This window comes from Caloenas nicobarica, chromosome 20 (genome assembly GCF_036013445.1).
Source record: "Caloenas nicobarica isolate bCalNic1 chromosome 20, bCalNic1.hap1, whole genome shotgun sequence".
Taxonomy (NCBI): domain Eukaryota; kingdom Metazoa; phylum Chordata; class Aves; order Columbiformes; family Columbidae; genus Caloenas; species Caloenas nicobarica.
Window position 1 is genome coordinate 3,243,845 of NC_088264.1, and position 25,399 is coordinate 3,269,243.

Genomic DNA, 25,399 nt, shown 5'->3' on the forward strand with positions numbered 1-25,399 from the left:
AGACTGGTCACACGTAGTATTTTTGTGTTCATTGCAGCAGAAGAAATGCTAGACTTCCTCATTCTTGGAGGGATGATGTTTCTCGTTATTCTGTAATTTCTGTCCAGTACTGTGTGTTGGTTGAACTACTTAAAGGATACTTTTGTAGTAATGTGACATGGTTTTCTTTCTGTTCACTGACAGACTACAATCCTTATGGAACTCACAGTGGCTGGGGAGGCTCTCCATATTCTCCTCATCAAAATATACCTTCTCAGGGACGTTTCAATGACAGGTAGAACTGTTTTATTTTTCCTGTACCTTTTTCTAAATTTTCTTTATTTCTTTCTGTGCAAGCTGAGCAAAGTTGGGTTTGTTTTGGTTTTAATCTAATTATTTTTTTGCTTTTCTGATCCCAAAGGGAGAGACTGTCCATGTCAGATGTGGCTGGTCATGGGAAACAGTTGCCCTCAGCTGAACGAGAACAGCAGCTGCGCATGGAGCTGCAGCAAGTAGACCATCAGATTAGCCAGCAGACGCAAATGCGAGGACTAGAGGTTGGTACCGACATCTGGAAGAGCGGTGAGGGGTGGTGTGGAGAGAGATGAAGCCAGTAAAGCTGGTTTTCGTGGGCTGATGATCTTTCTCAGACTGTAATGATAACCAGTAACAATACTTAATTCTGTGACGCTGGGCATCAGGGCTATGGCGCAAGTGTAAACCTCTCTGCATAGCAGCGGAAACTTCCCTGCACTTCACGTGCAAATCAACACCATACTTGAATCTGTGCTCTGTGCACGTTCCTCTTTGCTTTTATTCTCTCTCTCACTTACTCCCCCTCTCTGTTCATCCCTTAACTCAGAGACAAACTTGTGGTGTAGACACCTGTTCCTCTTGGCTTTACTGCCATTGAAAACGTCTGATTTTATGTACAGAAAGGTGTGATCTTCATCTGTTTCATGTTTGGCTTTGTGTTGTACCTGTTTCTCTCTAAATAGTGCAAGCCACAAGATTCAAGAAAATAAAAGTTGAAGATATTTAGCTTAAAAAACTAAACCTTAATATTTTGTCTCCTTGCCTAGAAAAACGTAGTTGCAACATGAGGAAAGATGGGTGTCTCCATTTGTAAAAGAATTAATGAGCTGAAATCTTTGTATTTTGTTAGACACAGAAGGAGGCATGTCAAAGTATAATGAAAGAATTGTTTTAGAAAAGCTTTAGGTGTGTGTTTTTTGGGGTTTTTTTCCTCCTAGGAAAAAAAAAACCAGTAAATATTTACTAGAAAACTATTCTGTGTACTTCAGCAACTATTAATATTAATGTTTTCTCAGAAGAAATTGCTATAGGTAGTGGGTAGCAGCTTCTGCTGAAACGATGGTTACCAAAGAACACGTGTTACAGAGGAGAGTTATTGCAGATTCATTGCAAGAGCTCACAATTTTTAGGTCATAGCAGCAGTTACAAGCAGTATGCATTTCTTAGCTACTTGAAACATAACTTGTGTTCTTGTGCTCTTGTTTGGGAACAAGAGGAGAAAATGTTTTAAATCTTGCATGTCTGCCTTTGCCATAATCGAAGAGTATTGAAAAGTTGCAAAACCCGTAAGTGATCTGCCTCTCCTGCTCATTATTATTGTGATTTTGGCAGTGTTAAATCCTGTGTAGCTGAGTTTTGAGCCTTGATTTTACCATAATTTGAATTTCTGAGAACTCATTGGTTATTTTGAGTAATAACAGCTTTCAATTTATCTCTTGTGTTTAAAGCTGCAAGTAGATATTTGAAATTCAGGAGGCTTTATAGATTTACCTGCTACAGGGTTGTAGCAATTGCTTGATTCAACCTGAGCATGAAGAACTAGATTGTTTGGCTTTCTTCTCAAATGAGCATTTCTGCTTGTACACCAACCAGACATTCTGTTGTGTGGAGTAGTAGACACTGTGCTTAAATGCAGAGCACACACTTGTGGAGCTGATTCCCAAATATTAGCAAATTTTTGGAGTGACTGATGTGGTTACTGCTTTTAGGTGACTGCTAGGAACTTAGAGTTTGTGAATCACTGTGGTCACTTGCCCCTCTGTTCTTGTGCTTCCTTATCTAGGTCAGCAGGGAGCTACATACTGGCATCCATGTCCGTGAAGATATTTTATATGGTTTAGCAATAATATTGGCTCTGCTGTAGAATTTGATAAATTCTACTACTGTAAAATAAAGCAGCAGATTTGCTTTTACTCTTCTGCGAGCTATTTGTTGAACAAAAGGTAGTGGTTTTGTTCACATGCTTAATCTTCGTTTTGGGAAGGGAGAGGTATATGGGGAAAACCCACGCAAATTTATTACAGTAAAAGGTATTTAACACTGCTTGTTTAAAAGTGAAAGACTTATCTACATGTAAAAAGTGTTTAAACTTGTGTTAAAAAAATGTTAAAACTTGCATTGAAAGTGATCTTGATTGGGACCTCGTTAAACCTGGAGAGAGAAGGCCTTAGTTTTGCAAAGCAGCAACACTCTCGATGATGGCATAGAGCTCTTTCTGTGCTTGGTGGTTGTGTGCTCAGTTGTGTATGTGCTTGGCTTTATGCATTTAGGCTGTTAGTAACAGGCTGCTGTTGCAGAGGGAGGCGACTACCCTGGCAGGCCAACCACAGCCCCCAGCCCCACCTCCCAAGTGGCCTGGGATGATCTCAAGTGAGCAGCTGAGCTTGGAGCTACACCAAGTGGAAAGGGAAATTGGGAAGAGAACCCGGGAGCTGAGCATGGTGAGTGCTGTGGGGGTGGGAAGGCAGAGAGAGGGAGAGCTGTAGTGCAGCCCTCTAATGCTGGCAAAAGGCTCTCTGGATGACCACAGCTGGACTCATCCGCCTCCCTCTTCATCTCTTTAGTCTTCAAAACCTCCTGAGAATTACAAGAATTTGAATTCTGGCCACTTTAAAGTATTCTGCTGTTATTTTGTCGCCACTTGGAAATAAGTGTGGTGCTGAATTGGGTGAAAACTGTGAATCGTCTCCAAGGTCACTGTGCCATGAGTTGTATAAACTGCTTTAACACAGAAAACATTGTCTGCAGGTACAGGCTAGTGTTCAGAAGTCTGTGTGCTGTTACAGTCTATGGTCTTTGCTTGTTGTTACAAGAATCATCCCTTCCTTTTGGGAAATCTTGTGTCCCGAGAGGAGGAGCGTATCTTACCGAGTCTGTTTTCTTGTCTTACGGCTTTTGCGGGTTACACCATGTGACTCCAGTTCACAGGCCTTCATCATCAGTCCAAAAGGATGAAGCCTCAAATTCTTCTAACACAATGTTAAAGAATTTTTTTTTTCTGTCCTGTTTTTAAAGGAGAGTCAGTCTTCACTGGATATAAAAAACAAACTGGGCACCACTAAACAGACAGAAAATGGACAATTAGAGCCCCAAAGCAAGGCTCCAGCTGAGGACCTCGCACTGACATTCAGGTAACAGGGGTCTTCAGTCTGTCTTTGTATCACAGGAGGATGACTTAAGCAGGGTCGCTCTCTGGTATACAGGTAATACCACTTGCCTCATGTCTCTGATATGGCGGCTTCTGCTACGAAAAGATTACATAAATCAGGTTTTTGTAGTGCAAGCATGAATTAAGGGCCATTTCAGCTGATTAGTTGGTGAGTGGAATGAGACTCTGTATCAATTAACACAAAAGAAGAATTACAATGCTTCTGAGACTAGAAGTCCATCTGGTTAATATTGGCTGCTTGGTAGGAAGGAACAGGAAACAACCAACCATAAAAGAAAACTTTATCTGCTGTTTTAGTTTCAAAGGAAAGAAATGTTCCAAATGTGAGAGGAAAGTTATTCTATCCTGCTAAGGTTTATGATGCGGATCTTGTCTAGGAAGGTATGGAACTCTGAAACTAAGATCACTTCTATTTGTAGGCAACAATTTTTATCAGTATAGATGCTGGGATTGATTTAAACTCACATTTGATAGTCAATTGAAATAAGTTGTTGGCTGGGAACACTGGAAATCTACACAGCAAGTGTTTTCAGATGGCTGCAAGCATCTGTGAGTACTCACACTAATACTTTGAACAGAAAAAGCTCAGCTTACATAACTTCATGTGAGCAGTTGGGAATCTGGATATTTATTCAGAAAGTGTATTCAGAAAATGCATCCCTCTCAATTGTTTATGAAGTCTGTATTTCTTATAACTGATCCTTGAGTTCCATGCTGCAGCATTAGATTGAGGCCTTCAGAGCAGAAACTAATTTTTCCATGTGAAATTCTGAAAGTAATGAAATTGAAACAACTATTTATTTTTTAAAAACAAAAAAATTAAGATGCTCCAGATAAGTTAAATATTCTGGAATGTCTGCATTGTACAGATATATACTGTACATCTTCTGGCATATATTGAAATAGTTTGCAAAATACAACTAAACTAGAACCCTAAAAATATGTAGTCTTGTTTTCAACGAGCCTTATATCAGTTCTTTGTCTGGTAAGTACCTCCAGCGTACCCGGCAACCTATTTATTATACAAGACAAGTCTTTACATATTTTCACAACTGTTCCTTGAGATGCTGCAGCAACAAATGTGAAAGTCCTTTTTACTTAAATGAAAAATCTCAGTAATTACTTCTCTTCACCCCCTCCCACTTTCTTCTCGCTGTTTTCTTTCAGCAGCGACGTTCCGAATGGATCAGCCTTGACACAAGAGAACATTGGCCTCCTGTCGAACAAGACGGCGTCTCTCAGCCTGTCGGAGGACCTGGAGGGAGGAGGAGACAACCAGGACTCCCAGAGAGCGGGAGTTTCACCCGTGTCTGCTCCATGAAGTGAGGCCAACGTACCCCAGAGTTCCTTTTGCTGGGGTCTCGGTAGCTTCCGTCACGTTTTTTTTTTTCCAGGGGTGATCGGAGAAACCCAGGAGCAACAGCAGTAGCAGAGCAGCAGGTCCAGAGGCAATGTGCACAAACACAACTACTAGAAACAAATCCTGCACATAGTTCACATTAACGCATTTTTTAATTAAAAAAAATATGAAAATTAGCAGTATCTGCAAGCGATTCAAATTAAATTTGTTTTTGTTCTGTGAATGAACTTTATTTTAATAACTTTGGATGCCTTGGATCCCAGGGCTTAAAAAAAAAAAAAGATATTATATATATACTCTGTTTGATTAATTGTATGATCTTAATGAAGTAGGTTTTTTCTTTTATTTTGGTGTTATTACATACCCAGTGCATAGTTCCCTATCATCTTAATTTTTCAATGACTAAAACAATGTGGCCACTTCCTTACATGGTTTAAAGGTAAACAAGGAATGGGGGTTGGAGAGTAGCTGTGAATTACGGTGTCAAAAGATGTGCAGCAAACTTCGTTCTTAAAACAATTCTTCCCATCATAGCTAGGAACTGAACCCTATCTTGTGTGAGACTGTTTGCTTAAATTATTTAAGTTTAAACTACAAGTGACAGAATCTTTGCAATGCAACAGGTGCAGTCCTTTGTGTATGATCCAGCACAGCATATGTAATTAAAGAGGATAAGAAATCAAGTGTCCAACATATGTTATTTTATTTCAAGGTTGCTGGCCTTTTATTTTCTGTTGGCACTGGAGAGGTCAGCAGAATGCAGGCCCATCTGCTACAGCACGGGTATTTCTGGAGCTCGTTACCTGGGGCTTGCTGTAGAGAAGCTTAACAAACCACTGAAGGTCGTGCAGCCCTGACCAGGCCAGAATCTCCAGAAATAGGAAGCAGAGGGAGCATAAGGTTTTGCAGTTGCTGGAAGGATGTTAACTGCTGATGAGCTGGTGAACTGTGTTAATTTATCTTGCATTTGCTGGGGGGTTTTTTCCCCTTCTCACTTTGCCTTTAAAACACGCTCACCCAGAGTCCACACAAGTACCTTGATGCAGAGGGACTTGCCTCTCTGCCTTTTGAAACAGGTCGTTCATGGACGCCTCCTTCTCAGCCACTATTACCTTTGTTTTTTCTTCATTGCTATTTTATTATTAACAACATAGTAACTTCCTCTATACCTTGAGGGTTTTTTTGTTTTGTTCACTGATACATGTTTAATTGTAATGATGTTGTGAGGACCTTTCACCGAAGGAGACCGACATCTTTGATTCGTGTGCGTCTGTGACGTCGATCTTTAAAAAATAGAGGGGAATTTTTATTTCTCTTAAAGTTGGCATTGTTTAAGGTCTGTATTAGAATTTGACACCTGAGAATCAATCTGCAGCTTGTCTGCCTTCCTTCCTAGATTCTCCCTGTATTGGGGAAAAGTTGCATCAAAAGGATCACTTCAGGTACAGCAAGGATCCTGTCAGAAGTGCTGAAAAACAGATCTTGCTTGATAGAGCTAGTGTGCTATTTTTCCAAGCAGATGCTTTGTAAGCATAAGTTGGAGAAGCTGCAAGCCTTTCTAGATGTTTTCTTTAAAGAAATGAAAGAAGTTGAATTCTTGCTGCACATTTTTTGACTATTTTGACACGCAGTGGGGTGAGACCCTGTACACAAAGAACTCTGTGGAGAATGATTTTCAAGTGCTGCTCCCTCCTTCTTGGCCTGTTCTTGTTTGTTTTTTCTTTCTGAGTTAGACTACTAAATCGGAAAGCACTGGTTATGTAATAAATTACTGCATTGCTTTGGTTGGGTAAAGCAAGAGTTAATAAATTTTCTTGGTTTTTAGTTTTTTCCTTAACCTTAACTCCTGCTGAGGTCATAGCAACCTTGGGCTAAGCTTTGCATTCATCATACTGTTAAATAAAACAAAATGGGGGGTGGGAGGGGATACAGTCCCACTATTGCCTACCAGTAGGAGAGTCCAAACAGAAGACTCTTTCGAGTAGCAATTATTTAATTTGCCCAGTCAAGGCACCGCGTTTATATACTATTTCACATTGAATTTGATTATGCCCTACAGACCTGGCTGGTCAAGGATTTGATACACATATTGGCTTGGGATTCGAGCTTTCTTTTTTATTTAAATAAAAATTTATATATAAATATATATATACATATATACATAGTTATATCTGTATATATATTGGGTATGTTTTAAGAATTTTTTCGCATGAGCGCAGCTGTTGTGATCAAATGTCTGGGAGGTAGAAGCACTGAACAAAAATAAAGGCATTTTTCAGCACACACGCCCACACTTTCCATATGTCTTCACAGGGGTTTATTTTGCTCTTAGTTGAACTTTGGCCTCTTAATTTCCTAAAGTAGTTTTGAAGCTTGCTCTCTTTTTTTTTTTTAACCCTTCTTAACTTTTGGCAAAGAATCATCTTTGCAGTAGAACAGCTTCATTTACACCTTGCCCCCCCCATCCATCTATATCTCCTACTTGAGGCCTCGCGTTACAGCCGCTCCCCATTGAGCCGAGCACAACTAGGCTGGGTTTTGACCCCATCAGGTCTGTTCCTCCCTTCTCTGCTCTGGAAATGACGATGATGAACCTGCTCACAAGTCAACTGACACGGGCACTGTGCCCTGTTCTCCCATCCTTTAGTGCAGAGCACCACTGTCAGGTCAGCCTTCTCCTTGCTTTTAATTAGTTTTACTTCTTCCTGCTGTGTCTTTATTAACACAGGGAGCTCATTTTAGTTGAGATAATTAGTGCAATATTCTAATTTAGGAGGACGAGCCCAGAATGTACCTTTTTTTTTGGCTGCAGTAATTCTTGATGTAAAATGAATTTTTTTTTAAGATGGTTATGATCTGTTTGAACCTACAGATTCGTTTTCAACACTAGGAAGAAAATCTGGAGGGGGAAGAAAACTTTTTCCCTTTTATTACTTGTGCCAGCTAGTTTCCTTGCCAGGTTAAGGATTAGTTTTTCCTCCACTTTTGCTCCTGGAAGGAATTCTGCAGTAAGAGCTATTCAGGTTGCTGGCCTACATAAGGTGAATTCTTCCAAAACCTGTGGATTAGAAGGGAGACCTTACTGTTGGTTTTTTTTTTTTTTCTCCTTTATCCAGCTCTCCATGCTGTACTTTGTGCATAGTGTCCTTGTTGTGATTGGTGCCGCCAGGTGAATGCCCTGTTTGCCCAGTATTATAGTTTGGCTTCTCAAATAGTTCGTTTAATATCCACCAACAATATTGATTTTTTTTTTTTTTTTTTTTTGGCTTGTTTCCGCCCCCCCCCCCCCCTCTTCTTGTCCTTTTTCTGTTTTTTGCAGAAGTTTAGTTGATGAAACAAGTCAACCAGCAAAACTCAGTGCATGCTTTTAAGTCTTTCTGGAAGCTGCACTTAAAATTTTTCCTTGTTGTGGAAAAGCATCCCAGTAGAACAGGATAGTAGGACATATAATTCTACGTATAAAAGAACCATTGATGGTTACAGCAAATAACCAGGGAATGAACATTTCTGGAGTAATTCTCTATCCTACTACATTCATTTTTATAGTCCATCTTTATCCAACTTGTACAGGAATGCTGTCCACCTCTGTGAAACTGGTCTCGGCTAGAAACTAGTTTAGTTCCTTCTGCTTGGGCAAGAAGAAAACAATATTACAATGGTGTTAGGGCACTACTGCATCATTTGGTAGGTAGGTTCCATTTTCTACTGCAGTAAACAACTTTGAACCCTTATTGATACCTGGGTTTCAGCCCCAGCACAGGCAGACCCTCCAGAATAGGAAGCTTCAAGTGTTAGGTTAAGCTTTAGTATGTCAAACAGAAATTGAGTCAGTGTAGAAATGATGTTTGTTTATTCTGGAGTGTTATTTTTCTTCTCCTTCTATCAACATCTCTTCTTCCTTTCCTGTGACCTAGTTCTCTTAATAGGAGAAACTTTTCTTTTGTCCCTCGTGTATTCTATTGTATCTTGTCCCATTTTAGAGTAAACTTTTTAATATTTAGATCAGAGCACTTTTCAAACTTGCAGCACTGTTATCCCCTTTCTTAAATGCTTTGTGTAGTTTCTTCTGAGCTGTATTCTCTCCCTTCTGTCCATCCCTTCCTTCCTTTCCTTCTGTGGCTTGCCCCTTCACCCTCCCTGATTGTGTAACAGTGACAGCTTGCTGCCTCAAAACAGAGCATTCAAATGAATTCGCTTAGCCAATAACTTCTGTGAAGTTGCCTTTTCTAATGGTGTTATTACTCAGTGATGCACAAATGTGATATTGCCCCTACTGGTAGGCAAACGGGGGATCTGTATAAACATGGTAAACTGCTGTTTTTCTTTAAAGGAGAGCCAAAGACTTGTGCTTTACACACTTTTTTTTTTTCCCTGGTGTAGCCGTTTCAATTGTCAAATCTTTGTAGGATTTTGTGAGTTGACTGTATTATCCTAATAACAATTTGCAAAAGTTGATGATTGTCAAGCCTTATCCGTGCATTGAATTGTGGAAGATCATTCCATTTAGTCGTACAATTTGCGATGTACTGAGATGTATCTGGAGTATTCTGGCGTGTTTTCAGTCTCTCATGCATTCAGCTGACGGAATGGCTCATTTAGAAAGGGAGAGGGAATGTAGAAATTTTATATAATCAAAGAAGCCTTGTCTTTAAGTGTTTAAACTGAATACTGATTTAAAATTTCTTCAGTTACAGTGAAAGCTAAATCTGTGTTGCAAATGTGACTGACTTTTAAGCCCATTGGAACTGAAAAGACTTGTCAAACTGGAGCATTACATTAAATTAGATGTGGAAGAAGCAAACTCGTATGATGATATTGTCTCTTGACAGCACAGACTGAGTAAGGTGGGGCAAATCCTGTATTAGAAAGGGCTGGGAGTGAGGCTTTTCATTACTAACACAAGAAAGCCGCTTGCATTTTCCATCCTTGATCTAACTTAAACTCATGGAAGTTTTTAGTTGCAGAGAGAAGTGTGTAAGGCAGAGTAGCATAAACCTTCATTTCCGTTTATCAATCTGGACTATAATGAAGCAGACTTACAGGATAGTTATCTGAAGAACCCCAATATAAAGTATCTTTGGTTGACGCGCTATTTCAGAGCCAGTTTCATGGTCCAAGAAATTCAGTGCTAATAATCAGAAAGCTCAGCAGCAGGAGTGCTGACTCATCTTCTCTGTTCTAAAATGGGAGGAAAAAAACCCCACAACAACATATAAGCAGGGTGCAAGTTTCGTGCTTGTCTGTGTGTGTATGAATAAGATTTTGTAGTCCTAGAATAGATGGAAGGAGCACAGAGCAAGACTGGGGCACGATGTTACCTTCATATTCCTATTTTATCATCGTTCACTTTCCAAAACACGCCCTTCCTATTCCCGTCTCCTAATGTTGGTAGCACTGACTTAAAAACAACCAGAAAAAAGTTAGTGTGTCAGCAGCTTGATTTTTTTTTTTTTTTTTTTTTTTGTATCACAATAAATCTGCTCCCCTGGATGAAAAAAAGGAAGCAAAGGTTCTTGAGTTGTCTAAATGGTGATTTAGGCACAAACTGGAAAAAACATTTGCCTTGCTTGAGTAGATGTAAACGCTGAATTTATGAGGCAAGTGAAGCTGCTCTTCTGAGCCACCTGTAAGGTATAGCCTTGCTGCTAACAGTTACTTGCAGTACACGAGCATATGGATTATGTAGCGCAAATGGAGTTGTTCTCAGACCACATATAGTCCAAAGTGTCAAAAACTTCATTGGGGATTCTCTTTTCCACACTCAGCTGTTAGCAACTGCATTGTCTTCTGTTGAAATGTCAGGGGGGTGAAAGACTAGAGTAAGTTAGTTCAAGTTACACAATATTAGTAAGCGATTTTGGGGAATGTTATCCCAGCAGTGTCCTTATACAGTTAACGTGTGGTCTTTATTCTTGTGTAGGAAGAAGAATGTAACTGCTTAGTGTTATCGCAGTCTTCAAGACTCTTCTTGTGATGCAGGTAGAGCCTTGATTAGTAGGAAAAGGAGAACAAACTTAATATTGTTTTTCTTTATAATTTTATTTCCCAATGGCAAGTGTAATATCATGCTGTGGAAACTCTTTGAACACTATGATAAGCAAAGAGTGCAACTCTTTCTGAAATTTCCCAATAAAAAGAGCGCGTGGGACTGTGGATTTGTCTGCATCAGGAGCATCCCAGTCATTTGAAGCTTAAAATATATGACTATAATAATCAAAATTGGATGCCTATAGCTAATAACCTAAATAATTAGCTCATCTTTCCCAGGCAATCTTTGCAATTTCAGTGAGTTTGTGTATGGTTTTAGTGCAAATCACCAGGTATTCAGCATTTGGAAAAGTTTAGGTGTCTGGCTGCATCCAGCAAGTTGGGTGTCTTTGGACAACTGATTCTAAGATCTAGAATTTTTAGGGAAAACAACTACTAACTTCAATTTGAAAAATACAGTCTTGGGAAAAGTGGTAGCAACAGGTGGTGCAGTGTCTCTGAAAATAAAAAATGTTAGAGATGATGGAATTACATTTGAAAAGTGTATGGGGAAAATATATCTGTAAGCAAAAAAGAAAATCCTGTGGAGTATTTGTTTAAGAAATTATTTGCTTCGTTGTAATGTTAAAAGGATTTTTATTAATAATTCCGTGGCAGACAGTACTCGCAAGTCTTTGGCATCCAAACCAGGTTGTATATTGGATGGATCCCACAACTGGATGTGTGCACTGACCTCTTTATGTCTGGATTAAAAAAAAACCAACGTGGTAGCAGCATTTTCTAAACGTATAAAGCAACCTGAGACAGAAGAGAGGAAACCCTGTTCCTGTCACTGCTGCCGCACAGTTTACAATTGGTACCTTTAATCCGCAGCCTCTCCGAAGTGAAGCTGCTGTAACACGGGCAAATCGAACACATCAAATGACTTCCATTTTTTTCTAATCTTAAGGACTTCCCATTACTCCTTTGGCCTCTGCTTGCTGTGTGAGCAGCCTCTATGCCAAGAGAAGCTTTTCTTGAAGCCAGCTTAGCGACTGTGCTGTAGCTTGATGATTTTTCCCTGTTTTCTATGACTGGTAGCATTGTGTCGAGCTCTTTCCCCATTGTATTTGTTGTGATGGGGAGGAAGAGGTGAGGCAAGGCACATGTGGGAGGAGGGAAAGAGTTGTGGAAGCTTCTAGATGACAGCTCCCACCCCCTCTTTAAAACCATCAACTTCCAGTTGTGGGATTTCTCTATAGATGACTCTTTTTTTTCCTCTTTTTTTGTAAGCCTAGTTTTCTTTGATCTTGGTAGTTCCATAAAAGTCTCCCCGAGACATTCTGCAGTCATTATCACCTTTTTGGGTGGAGTTTATTTTATTTTTTTGGTTTGTTTGGTTTTTTAAATAACTTTTTAACATTGGTGCATATATGCTTGGGATAGAGCTCATGTAATTTTCCAATCGTATTGATTGTATGTGATTGTGCCCTGCAGAGGTATATGTAACAAAAAATAAAATAAAAAGGATAGTCTAGGTAATAAAGGAGACCATGAGATTTGTTGAGTCAGGTTATCAACTATTTCTTGACTTTATTTAGGATCCTGGAGAAGTGAAATACCCTGTCTACTGTTCTCATAAGTCAATGCTAAGCAAAATGTCACGGATTCTCTCTGTTGAGCTAGTCGTTTTCTTGCTTCTCATTCTGCTGTTTTCTTCCTTTCCTGCTTCTCTTCCTTGTCAAAAAAAGAAAAAATCTAGAACCTTTATGAGAATGGCTGACTCTGGGTTGGTATCATGAATATTTATTGTTTGTAACTATGAAAACGTTTTTAATAGGAATAGAGATTAAGTAGAATGTATGATAAGAATTCCATAAACTGAATTCTTTGCAAGTTCAGGGGAACTTTGAAGTGTTGTACATACAGGCCTGGTCACGAGGGAGACATTCAGAGGCACACAAGGCATTGAGATCCCTTTCCTTGAAAGGTTAGATGCTTTACTACCTTTTGGAGAAACTCTGAGATGACAAAAGGAGTAGAAGAAACAGTCCCCTATAACCAACTCCCTGTGTCTTTGCTCTCACAATATACTTTTTAAACTTGAAAGGCAAGCCTAGGTGTGCTGAAGTGGAACAGAATGGTTTGAAGGAGGCAAAGGGCGAGGGATCTGGAAGTCAGTATTTGTCTCCTTTATTTCTTTTTTTAGAACTATAGAGCCAACAGTGTCACTTGTGTGTTAAAGAACAAGGAAGTGAAGACCTGTTGTGTATGCATGGTGGTTATATAGAAAAAGCCGTATATTAAAATGCTAGTTCTTCTTCCCTCTTCTCCTTGCTTTTTTTCCCTTTTAAAGCTCAGCCTCACCTTGCTTCCACATAGTGTCTAAGGGTCCTTTGAGTTGCAGATTCAACAGAAAAATAATGAGTGGAAAGGTGGCAATTCACTATTTGGTTTGTAAATAGATTGAAGTGTCTACAAGGTCTTAACCTGCTTTTCTGTCAGCATTTATATTAAATGATAAATTAATGGAGAACACTTTGAAATATCTCTCATTTTTCTGTCTGGGATGAATGTGCATTCTTGTATATTTGGGATGAGGTGTAAGACTTTCTTCAGATCGAGGATGTTTTTGTTCTCAGCCAGGCTGGAGCATAAGAGATGCCAAATAGCAGAGAAGCCCCGTGCCTTGGTTTGGGGATCTGGCCTCTTCCTCTCTGACTCTACCTGTAAGCGAAGTGACTGCTTCATGTGTTCAAAAGAGGTGAACAAAAAGGATACTCAATTAGGAAAATGAATTATTTTTCTCAAAGAGTCTACATATTTAAACAAACAAACAAAAAACCCTCCAAAAAACTAGAGCAAAACAAGCCCTTCAGAGCAAGGAGTGTCCCTCTTAATGTCGAGCCTGGTTTGGAACCTGCTTTAAAGTGAGAACAACGTTCGATGCACGGTCTGCTTTGTGATTTTTAATCTACTCCTTTTTGTGGGCTTTAGCAAGTCAGTAGCTGGCTATAAATCTGAGACTGCCTGAACATAGTCTGATACAGAATTAGCTGCTACTTCACTGAAAAATGAATGATTCCCTGTCCTACTGGAAGCACAGCCTTCTGCCCTGGGAGTTCAGGCAAGTTATTACTTGTATCTTGACTTTTGAGCCCAGGCACAGTGGATCTGGGCTGAGGCGCGTGCTTTGCTGGACTGAAGCCCATCACTGCTCGCTGTTCGACCCCCTCACACTTCCACACAGTTGTATTTTCTTGCTGGATGATGAATTTCCAAAAGAGAATTATATTTATTGGGCAATCCAGCAGAAAACTGGATGTTTCAGTTGGTGATGGTTTCTTTTCCACTTTTCCCACTAGTCTGAGGGTCCAGGATGCTCAGGTACTCTCAAGAATTTTTTTTTTTTAAAGAGTAATTCTGCAGTGTTTGGCTTTTAAAGATCTGAAATGCTGTGGAGAATCAGATCCTTCGGAAGGGAGCGGTGACTGCTCTGCATCAGCTTTGGGGAAACTTGGAGGGGTTTGTATCAGGAAAAGAGGGGAGGCTGGGTTCAAGCGGATGGCAGCTGCTGGAGTTTTTTTTCCCTTTGGGTATGGATACCTGGACAGAAAGGAGCTGAAGGCTAGCCCAGAACACGGGATTTCTTGATCCAGTCTCGCTCTCTGAGTGCATGAGTCTTCCTCCTTTTGCGTCGCTGTAAAACTCAACAGCGAGCACCCAAAGGACGACCCAAAATCTGAGCAGGTTTGTGTTCCTGCTCACCATCCGGGTATGTTTAAGGGCTGTTCGCAGCATCTCCAAAAATGGTGCAATTGAGAGGACAGTGTGTGCATGTTGACGAAACCCACTGTCTCCCTGCTGCTGTGAACTGCTCTGGGCCCTTTCCTCTGGGGAGCAAGAGAGCAGAACCTGCGACCTTCCCCAGCACAGCGCCGTGCTGGGCTGCACCGTTCCTGGGCATGGGCAAAAGGCAGCAGCACCCTGCGGCAATGGGGTCCCCTGGCCCAGCTCTGGAGCTGTTTCTGGAACCTCCTTCCACGCGGTGGTGAACTCCAACTCCCTGTCTTCTGGACTGTGAGTTTGGGAAGAGACTAAAACCGAGGCCACCCGGCTGAGAGCTTTGGCACTTGATGGTTTTGAGCAGTCGGTTCCTGCTCTGGGGTTGTGAACAGCAGCTTTGGGAGGAAAAATGTCCTTCCGCTAGAGTGAATGAGGCAGCTAAGGGTTTGTATTATCACACTTGGCATTTGGGATGCTCACTGAGGTATAGCTCTGCCCAGGCGCGAGGGCTGGGTTGCTGCTTTGAGCTGGACTGGCAATAAATTGCCAGTTAAATACTGCACTAAAAAAACCCAACAACATATATTTGCCACCCTAAAGGATATGGCTTGGGCAACTTCCAGATCCCTTCAGCCCTCCAGTGCCAATTTTGGAATTTAACCTCACTGTTAATAGGGCCACCACCATTAAAGAAAGCATTTCCCTGCTCAGTTTTGGGTGTTTGGCCTCTCTTTTTACAGTGAAGCAAGTGCACAGTCACAGTTCTAGTGTACTTTGTGTTCTTTCATGTTAGCTTGAGCTGTGTGGAGTGTGCAAAATACGGTAGGTGTTTGCTCTTGGTTTTACTGCATTAAACTACCTCTGAGCATGAGGTGAGTGGAAACCCCTGCCTGGATGTCTGCCAGCTGCTCTGCAGGGTGTGGAGGATCCCTAATTCCCCCCCAAAGACCCTGGGACCTGCAAGAGCGTGAGTTACAGTGGAAAATTTGAGGAAGATATCCCTGATTGTGGAACTGATGAGAAAGCAAGAATGATACGTTGGGCAGAGGCAATTTTTGAGTGGCACTTGTGGCCCCGGGCTACGGAGGGAAACCCACAGAAATGAAGTTGGGTCCAGAGCATGTCATCCTTTCTTTCATGTGCATTTATTTCCACAATGTGTCTCCCATTTTTATTCTAGCCCTTACAGGTATAGTAAGGGCTTTTAATTTCCCCTAAACCAGTCCGCAGCTGCATTTTCCATTAAGACCTGGACTCTTACTGGAGGCCAGTTACAGTGCGGCTTTAGCACCCGCCAAGCCTGCCATATCCTGGGTTTTGATGTTCAGGAGGCAACGCTGTTGAATTTGTAGAGCAACTGCATCCCAGAGCAGAAATTGTGTTGCTCGGCCCTGCTCCCGACACTGCTACGTGTGGGCTGGAGCCGGGGGGAGATGCTGGTAATTCTCAACTTCCCGGTTGTGCCAGTGGAAAGGTGAGTGGAGCTACGAAGGAATCGTATTTGAAACTGCAGAGTGTGAAGTGGGGCAGTTTCTCCCAACTTGTGCCTGTTTGGGTGATGGGGCTGGGCGCAGAGGGAAACATTTTGCTGAGCTACAAGGTACCGAAGTGAGATTTACAAATACCTTAGAGCGGCGCAATTATATTTGAACTCTTGAAAATCTGGGGGGTTTTTTTCCCATGGTTGGAGCAGTGAATTTTCTAGTGGCAAGAACTGAAGGCATCTGGCACTTGTGTGGGGTAAGTGGTCAAGCTTTCCCTTGTCAGATTGAACTTTAAAACCTCTTTTAAACTAAACATTGCTTTTTTTTCCCTGCTCTTTGCTTAACCTTCTGCAGCTGGTCATCAGCCTTTGGCCTCAGCATCCTCCTCCCCTCCCACCGTCCCCTGCTTTCGTCTCAGCTCTGCTTGAGCACAGAAATCCAGTGGGGAATCTTCTTTGGACTGGCTTGGGTTCAAGCAAGACCGCCTGTCCTCTTAACGATTTGCATTTACATCCTAAAAGCAGAAGGCTGGAGGTACAGGGGCAGGTAAGAGAAACAGATTCCACTCATGTTTCGTTGTTAATTAAATCCTCATCACAGATCATTTCCCTTTATAGGAGCCAATTAATTTTAGCTGCTGCCAGAGTGTTTTTCTCTCCGGGCATGGGCCCGAGGAGCCGTTTCAAGAGGGTCCTCCCGTTGCAGCTGTCATGAAGCCTTGCTTCTGTACCGCTCACTAATGGGTCATGCTTGAGTTTTATCCCTGACCTGTAGCAATGCTTTGTGGTGTGGAGAGCAATTCTTAAGGCCAGGTTGTCCTGAGTAATCACTGATCTCTTGCCCGGCTGTAAAAGAGCACTCCTCGTTTGCTTTGCACTCTGTTTTTGGGGCCTGGGGGGATGGGGAAGGCTTTTATCCTCAAGAGCCTAAGTCCATCTCAAAATGTTTTGAGCCGCTTAACATTTGCTGGGCTCTTTAGCACACGGCGTGGGTGCTGTGGGGTGTTCACACCGCCACGGGTGGCACCGGTAGGTTTAGTAGGGTGGTTGCTGGAGGCTGAGCCCAGTTAGCTGTCCTTTCGTGCAGCGATGAGGAGGAGTGGGATGGAGGAAGAGCTGGCTGGAGCCCGGCTGTGTTGCACAGCAGGCATGGGATGGAGGAAGTTTCTGTACACTTGTCCGGAGCCTTCTGATTTTGAGCTGAATCAGCAGCGTGTTTCTTGGCTTTCTACACTTCCTAAGGGGTGAAGCAGAGGAAAAGAGTCCTTCTTAATTTTTACAACCTTCCTTGCCAGCAGCCCCTTTCAGGCGGCGATGTTGCCTGGGATCCTTCCAGGATGAAAGCAGCTGACATGCGGAGTGCGTGGCAGCGCTGCAGGGGAAAAGGGAGTCAAAGAGATGAGGAGGAGGGAGGTTTTGGCCAAGTGCTACCGCAAAGAGCTGGCCAAAGAAATAGCAAAGATTTTTGCCCTAAAGGGTGGCTGTTGCCTCTTGAGGTGGTAGTTCACCCTGAGTCTCACATCTCCTCTCTTGCAGGAAATGCTGTGTACACAGGCTGGGCACATCAGGGGCTGAGTCAGGCTTAGCGGCTGATATATTTTATTTAAGGCATTAGTATGAAATCCATGTCTCCTCCAAGCTGACAGAGTCAAGATTTTACTGTGAGGTAGAAACTAGCATTTCCCATTTAATCAGGACGGGGTGAAGATGAGGTGCTCTCCCCGCTCTTGTGCTTTGGGTTTTAAATGTGAGATCAGCAGCGCTTGATGTGATGGCAGATGCCACGATCTGCCTCTGTCTCGACAGGAGCAGGCAGCTGCGCTTGTACAGCCAGGTCACCGTGCGCTTGTGGACGTGTCTTTCCCGGAGGTGAGCGGAGTGACCGGCAGGGACTGCGGTGAGGTTGTCCCCTCCGCGGTGGGACCAGCCATGAGCGCGTCAGTGCTGCTGGAGCCGGTGACAATGAAGCATGGACAAGGGACAGCCGCTCCGGTCCTGGCCCTGGGGCTGCGGGACACAAAAGTGTCCCTGCCTTGTTGCTGGCTGATTTTATTTCACTCCTACAGGAAGGTTCGGAAGAGCTGTGCTTCCTGGAGTACTTTCAATTGTCTGAATATTTTTCCTTTTTCTTGCCCTCCTGCCCTGGGTGGTGGTTTTTGTTTCTGTATTTGGTTGACTTCCTTCCCCTTTTATAATTTTTTTTTTCCCCTTTGTGGTGTTGCATCTGTCCTAAAACTTTTGAAAGATAATCTGTTTGTTGTTACCAGCAAGAGTGGTGGCTGTGGCCTGAGGTACTAGAGAGAGTAAAGAGGAGGGTGACGAAGCTGGTGAGGGACAATTTTTGAGCAGCACTTGTGGCCCCAGAGTATGGAGGGAAACCCACGGAAGCAAAGTTGGGTCCAGAGCATGTCATCCTTTATTTCATGTGCATTTATTTCCACAATCTCCCATTTTTATTCTAGCCTTTACAGGTATAGTAAGTGCTTTTACTTTACCCCAAGCCAGTCTGCAGCTGCATTTTCCATTCGGACCTGGGCTCTTAATAGAGAACAGGAGGCTGAGGTGAGACCTTATCGCTTTCTATAACTGCCTGAAAGGAGGTTGTAGCATGGAGGCTGTTGGTCTCTTCTCCCAAGTGACAAGTGATAGGATGAGAGGAAATGGCCTCAAGTTGTGCTGGGGAGGTTTAGATTGGATATTAGGAAAAAATTCTTCCCAGAAAGGATTGTCAGGCATTGGAACAGGCTGCCCAGGGCAGTGGTGGAGTCACCATCCCTGGAGGGGTTTAAAAGGCATTTAGACGAGGTTCGTAGGGACATGGCTTAGTGCTGGAGTTTGGTTATGGTTGGACTTGATGATCCTGAGGGTCTCTTCCAACTGAAATGATTCTCTGATTCCAAGTGTGTCTCGTTTTGCATGTTTTCTTGCAGTACTTGTTGCTATGCTGTTAGCTAGAGAGGGCCCCTCAGGGCTCAATGTGGTCTTGGTGCCAAATGAGGTAATTTCTGCTTTTGCTGAGGAACTGAAGCTGAGATGAAGTCATTGCCCAAGAGCTTGGGGAGCGGGTTGCGAAAGAGCCCAGAGGTTTCCTGCATCCCAGATCAGTTCTTGAGCCGCTCCTGTTTTCCTCCCCCAGGTGCTGGCCCACCAGGGCTGGCAAGACCACAGACACAGAGATCGCCAGCACTAAATGCAGCTGATATTTAATTTAGCCACTCGGGAGGCAGTGCTTGGTGGCTGTGGCAGCGAGTACATGGGGCAGGCAGGGACCTACCCGAGTTAGAAGTGTCTTTGAAAAACTCTTCCACGGCCAGCAAGAGCCGGGCGGGCTGCCAGCCCTTCCCAGCGGTTGTTTCCCGAGCTGTTGCGGCTGCGGTCCGTGAGCTTCCTCCCATGGGTGTGCGAACAAACCCAACGCAGAGTCATGTAAAGGGCACCTCAAAACCGCAGCGCGCAGGAAATCTCGTGTGCCGCTTCAGCAGCCCTGGGATAGCTGCTGAGGCCTTGCTGCCGGAGCTGATGGGATCTGCAGATCCCCTGCTTTAGCAAAGGTGGGAAAGATAAATTATCTTTGCCTTGCTGGGAGATTTTCAAAGACTTGCTTTTGCTGGAACGTGATTATTCACATGAGCCTGCCCTCCCCAGGTACCAGGGACAGTCACTTTGCATTGAGATGTTGGGAACTTCAGATAGGACTAGTTGTGATGCACCTAATACACCATACATGCTTATAAAATACACTTTTTAGGGATTAAAGGTGCTCAATGCGTGGAGGGTCCAATACCCCTGGAGACGTCTTCCTTATCCCTTCTCTGCTGTAGCGTTTTCCTGCACCAATAATTTAAATAGCATGAAGCACAGACAGTGATTGAAAGGGACAGAGGAAGGTGAAGGGACAGGTGAAGAGAGAAAAGAGACCAGGAAAACTAGGAGATTTCCCCAAGGAAAAGGGGAAGGAAACTGTAAAAAATCCTTTTGTCTGAGGCCAACTGGTCTCTGGAGCTTGGGGGGGTTCTCCCCATGGGACATGTACAGAAGCATAAATTCACCTGGACTGCAGGTCTGTTTAAAAAAAGAAGGCACCCAGGGCTCTAGGGAAGCACCATTTTCAGTGGATTGTTTTGAAAAGCAGTGTGTTCTCAGAGGCATGCTTGTCCTGCTCGTGGCATCTGTCCTCCTGCTTTACCCTGCAGCTGCAGGACACAGGGATGATTGGAGAGGACCGTGGGGCTCCTGTCACTCTGATGTTGGCAGCGTGGGTTTTCTGGGCGCGTGAGTGTGTATAAACTCTCTCTTTCTGGTTCCAGGACAATGCATCTCTTTCTGGTGTGTCTCTTCAGCGTCTGGGGTCTGGCTGCCCCTGAGCGCTACATCGTGGAAGACATCTGCACCGCGAAGCCACGCGACATCCCGGTGAATCCCATCTGCATCTATCGCAACCCCGAGAAGAAGCCCCAGGAGGGCGAGGGGCAAGAGCCAGGGAAGGGCAAGCTCCCGGAGTCTGCTAACCCCCGGGTCTGGGAGCTGTCAAAGGCCAACTCACGCTTTGCCGTTGTCTTCTACAAGTACCTGGCTGACTCCAAGGACAATGGGGAAAACATCTTTATGTCTCCCCTCAGTATTTCTACGGCCTTTGCCATGACCAAGCTCGGAGCTTGTGGTAGCACCCTCCAGCAGCTCATGGAGGTCAGTGGCGCTTCCTCAGCCTTTCCCTGGGTCTGAAAGGCCACAAAGGTGACAGTGGCCAACCACTGCTAAAGGGCTCTCTGGGTCAGGATGGCTCCCTGGACTGGGAAGGGAGACATTTATTTAAATGAGCCCCTGGGAGGAACATACACGGGCTGCTTCTCTCTGGATTCGTTTAGATCCCAGCCCTTTCCTCTGATTCCGTATTTGGATCCAGCATTCAGGGTGGATTTCCTGGGTTTGAGAGGTTAGTTTTCATCTGGAGGAAAGGAAGCCCGTTTGGGAGGTGAGGGAAGGGAACGGGAATAGTTTGTTTCTTGTAGATTGGGCAAGCACGTAGCTGAGCAGACAGTTAAGCCTTTCCTTGTGCAAAAGGCATGAAAAGCCATGACATTGAGTCCCACTGGGAGAGGTTCTTTTTCACATTCCCTCTCTCTCCCTTGGGACAAAAATAAGACACACCCTGCATCCCACCTGGCTTCCAGGTCTCGGTTACTTCTGGAGTAAGTGATGTTGGGATCACCTGCTGTCATCCACACAGTCCAGGGCAGAGCAGAAGAGTGAACCACATCTCCCAAAACCTTCCCTCGTGCCTCCCCTTTCTGGGCAGCCCTCCTTGCTGGAAGGGGACCCTTCTGTGCCTAAGCCACCCAGGATGCAGAGCTGCTCTCCGTATCCCCGCTTTTCCCTGCAAAAGGGCCACTAAAACCACCTTTGCCTCATATGAAACTCTGCCAGAGATTCCAGATGTTTGTGTGGAGCAACGTGCTATGGGATTTTCTGTGCCTTAAAGCCCTGAGGCTGGATAGTAGTAGACAAATCATAGATGTCCTTCCAGCTGGCAGCGATTACGGGAGCAGATAAGAAAAAATTCACTGTACTGCAGAAGTCTACCCTCACAATGATTGCTACGTAGTTCCATTCCCTGCAAAAATAGATAACGTGTACCAGAATTACTCAACAGGCCGGGAGAATTGCTCCTGGGAAGGAGCAGCCTTAGGCATCATCATAAGAAGGTTTAGCACCAACCTTGTGAGTCCTCCCGTGACCAGCACTGACCCAAGACCTGTGTCTAGCTGGCTGGTGTTTCAGTCCTCTGTTTTGGACTCCAAGGTCTCAGGCTAGTGATATGTTGCTTTTACGTAGATTTGGGTTCCAAATTAAACACGGAGGGTGGAGCTCTGAGGGGCTGCACATTTCTGGGCTCCGTGTTTGAGGCTGTTGAGCAGCAGGTAAAGGCAGGATCATCACTTGCTGTGGGAGCACAAGAGCCTGCTCATGGATTCCTTCTCACTGTTTGCCTCCTCCAGGTCTTTCGCTTCGACACCATTTCGGAGAAGACATCCGATCAGATCCACTTCTTCTTTGCCAAGCTGAACTGCCGGCTTTACAAGAAAGCCAACAAATCCTCAGAGCTGATATCAGCCAACCGCCTCTTCGGGGAGAAATCTTTGGTCTTTAATGAGACTTACCAGAACATTAGTGAAATCGTTTATGGAGCGAAACTCTGGCCCTTGAACTTCAAAGTGAGTTTGAGCTACTTGGGGATTTTTCTTTTTTGCTTGTTTTTCTCCCTCCATCCTTCTGCTTTTGCTGTGTCCCTACCTTTTGCCCACAGAGAGTGCCTTGTTCTGGGTGCATGGGACATCGGTGGGGGCAGGAGGGTGTATGGGATGGAGCAGCTCCTGTCTCAGCTCACCTAAACCACAGTCATATCCCAGCTTCTCATTTCTAACCACTGCTGGGAGCAGTGTCCTCCCCGAGCACGCACGCACTCTGTGCTCCTGCAGAAGGGGTACAAAGAGATGTTTAAAAGCCTTGACTTAATCTTTTTTTGGGGTCTCTTCCATCAGGAGAAGCCAGAACTTTCCAGGAACATCATTAATGAGTGGGTGGCTAATAAGACGGAGAGGCGCATTACAGAAGTGATCCCAGAAAGAGGTATTGATGACCTCACTGTCTTGGTCCTGGTCAACACCATTTATTTTAAGGTATGGTGAAGAAAACTGGGGGAGCAGCACATTTCCCTGGGGGAAAACATGATGCTCATGTTTGTCTCTGTCCTCTCCATCTCCCTCTTAGGGGCACTGGAAATCGCGGTTTCCAGCTCCAAACACAAAACTGGATTTATTTCATAAAGCCAACGGTGAAACCTGCAGAGTCTCAATTATGTACCAGGAGTCCAAATTCCACCACGTGTCCATCCCCCAGGACAAAGTCCAGGTGCTGGAGCTGCCTTACAAAGGGGACGATATCACGATGGTGCTGGTCCTGCCCCATGCTGGGACAACGCTGGTGGAGGTGGAGCGAGACCTGACATCGGAGAAGCTGCAGGGCTGGATAGACTCCATGACAGAGATGTCTCTCTTTGTCTACCTCCCTCGCTTCCGCGTTGAGGACAGCTTCAGCGTCAAGGAGAAGCTGAGAAAAATGGGGCTGGAAGATCTCTTCAGTCCGGAAAATGCCAGACTCCCAGGTCAGATGTGGGGATGGGGTGGTGCAGGGTAGAGGTGGGAGGAAGCTGTTCCTCCACAGGTGCAGTAGGTGCAGCAGCACGTGAGGAACAAGAACGTCAAAGCATTTAGATGTTGCTGCAGTCAGTGATGGACTCTTTGGTCAGTCCCATTGTGGACATGCAGCCCTGCTCTGCATTCAGGGTGTGGGAGTTAGGCAGGCAATTGCAGCTGGTGGAGGACATTCTTGTCTTAGTACAGATGTGTCTTCTGCTTGAACGCAGGCCACGACGGGGCTCTCTTGAGCTGCTGTCTAAAAAACGTGGTTTTAACTTTCTCCATCTTGTATTGCAGGTATCATTGCAGAGGGCCGTACAGACCTGTACGTATCTGAGGCTTTCCACAAAGCCTTCCTTGAGGTAAGCCTTGTTTTGCCCCAGGAAGTGTCTTCCTCTTTGTTTTTAAAAATATGAAGCATTAAATTTCTTCCCAGAAAGGGTTGTCGGGTGTTGGAACAGGCTGCCCTGGACAGTGGTGGAGTCGCTATCCCTGGAGGGGTTGCACAGACGGAGATGAGGTTCTCAGGGACATGGGGTAGTGCCAGGGGTGGGTTAATGGTTGGACTTGATGATCTTGAAGTGTCTCTTGCAACCAAATGATTCTATGATTCAAAATAAAAATAGCTCTGACCCTATGCTGTTCAGTTCCTCAGCAGTTTGGGGTTTTGAGGAGGAAGGAGGAGGAAGAGCAGTCTACTTACTGCCTAATGCCCATCTTTTAATCCTGTCTTCTCTTTTGGTTGGTAGGTGAATGAAGAAGGCAGCGAGGCATCAGCTGCTACAGCTGTCACCGTCTCCGGCCGTTCCTTCCCCATGAACAGAATAATCTTCAACGCCAACAGGCCCTTCCTGCTTTTCATCCGGGAAGTCGCCCTCAACACCATCATCTTCATGGGCAGAATAGCTGATCCTTGCTCCTAAAGCGGCTGTCAGGCCCTCGCTTCTCCCTTCTCTGCCCCAGCCAAGGGGCGGTGGGTATTGCCACAAAGCCCAGGCTGCTCCTGGGGTGGTTGGTTTTACTGTTTGGTGTGTGCTGCAGGGAGGGACTGCGTCCAGCTGGGCTGTTACCGCTCCTCCTCGCTGTGTCAAGCTGGGCAGAGGGCACCTCACCTGCTCCATCCTTCTTGTGAAGGGAAGCTGAATTTTTTCCGACATCAGTGTTTTTGTGGCACTTAAACCCCAGTGCAGCATTGCCGTCTTTCTTATATCCAACCCTCCTCCCTTTCAGGCCTCAATCTGTAACTCTGATACCCTGGTACATTAAAAACCCACAGATCTGTATGTAACAAACTGATCTCTGAATGGACAGTTTTCACTAAGTCACTTCCTAGACTTATTTAAACTTTCCTTTTTCAGCAAAGTCCCAGCAGAACAACCCCATGCTGGAGAGGTCTGTGGAACAGCCGCAGCCAAAGGGCATGTGCTGGCTGGGCCAGAAACCCTGGCCCAGGTTGGCCAGAGAGGTGGTGGCTGAACCATCCCTGGAGACATCCCAGGCCAGGCTGGACGGGGCTCTGAGCAACCTGAGCTGGTGCAGATGTCCCTGCTCAGGGCAGGGGGGGCACTGGGGGAGCTTTGAAGGGCCTTTCCAACCCAAACTGTTCTGTGATCTTTACACGGCTCTGCGTGGAACAGTTGGTAGGTGGAAACGCTGCCCAACACCAGCACCCTACTTGCCAACAGCTCTGGCGTGTCTGTGTCCAAGTGCTGAGCAGTCACTGGCGAAAGCTTCACGTAGCTGAGGCTTTGAATCTATCTCTTTGAGCAGTAAGCTTTAAATGAGGTCCTTGCTAAAAGTTAAAAGCAGGGGTGTATATGAACAGTGCCTGGGTAAGGTAACCAATATCCTTAAGTCTGTTAAAAACCTGTTATTTCACCTGTGAGTTTACTCCTAGAGCCGAGGTGCCGTGGTCTGCTGCCGTGCCACGTGTGTGATCCCATCTCTGGTCCACCCAACGTGGCCATGCTGCTGTGGGACCTTGGACAGGGTTGTTTTCAAGGTGCAGGAGAGCATGCGGTGAGCTTTCCTCTAAGATTTTCTACATTTACGGCAGCTGTTTCCAACAAGAAGGGCAGTGAAGCACAGTCCGGTTGTCAGTACATGTTGCAGAAGTGTTGTGTGCAGACAGCTGCTCCAACACC

General features: G+C 44.6%; 2 protein-coding genes across 7 annotated transcripts in view; both read left to right on the plus strand.

The window, feature by feature from the left end:
- RC3H1 (ring finger and CCCH-type domains 1) overlaps positions 1-13,315 on the plus strand; it is a 62,246-nt gene extending 48,931 nt beyond the window's left edge. For 3 of the 6 annotated variants that reach the window (XM_065649108.1, XM_065649111.1, XM_065649109.1), the window contains exons 16-20: positions 184-274; positions 401-536; positions 2,565-2,735; positions 3,310-3,425; positions 4,631-13,315. In XM_065649108.1, coding sequence (XP_065505180.1) covers positions 184-274; positions 401-536; positions 2,565-2,735; positions 3,310-3,425; positions 4,631-4,784 — 668 coding nt within the window. In that variant the 3' untranslated portion in view covers positions 4,785-13,315. The remainder of the gene's footprint in view (positions 1-183; positions 275-400; positions 537-2,564; positions 2,736-3,309; positions 3,426-4,630) is intronic. The other 3 variants (XM_065649112.1, XM_065649113.1, XM_065649114.1) reach the window with 2 other exon arrangements.
- A 3,213-nt stretch (positions 13,316-16,528) lies between these two features.
- Positions 16,529-24,519, plus strand: SERPINC1 (serpin family C member 1). Its single transcript, XM_065649085.1, has 7 exons — positions 16,529-16,606; positions 20,367-20,745; positions 22,056-22,271; positions 22,599-22,736; positions 22,828-23,221; positions 23,553-23,617; positions 24,005-24,519. Exons 2-7 carry the CDS (start codon positions 20,371-20,373, stop codon positions 24,176-24,178), a joined length of 1,362 nt encoding a protein of 453 aa, XP_065505157.1. The 5' UTR covers positions 16,529-16,606; positions 20,367-20,370; the 3' UTR covers positions 24,179-24,519.
- Positions 24,520-25,399: the final 880 nt, after the last annotated feature.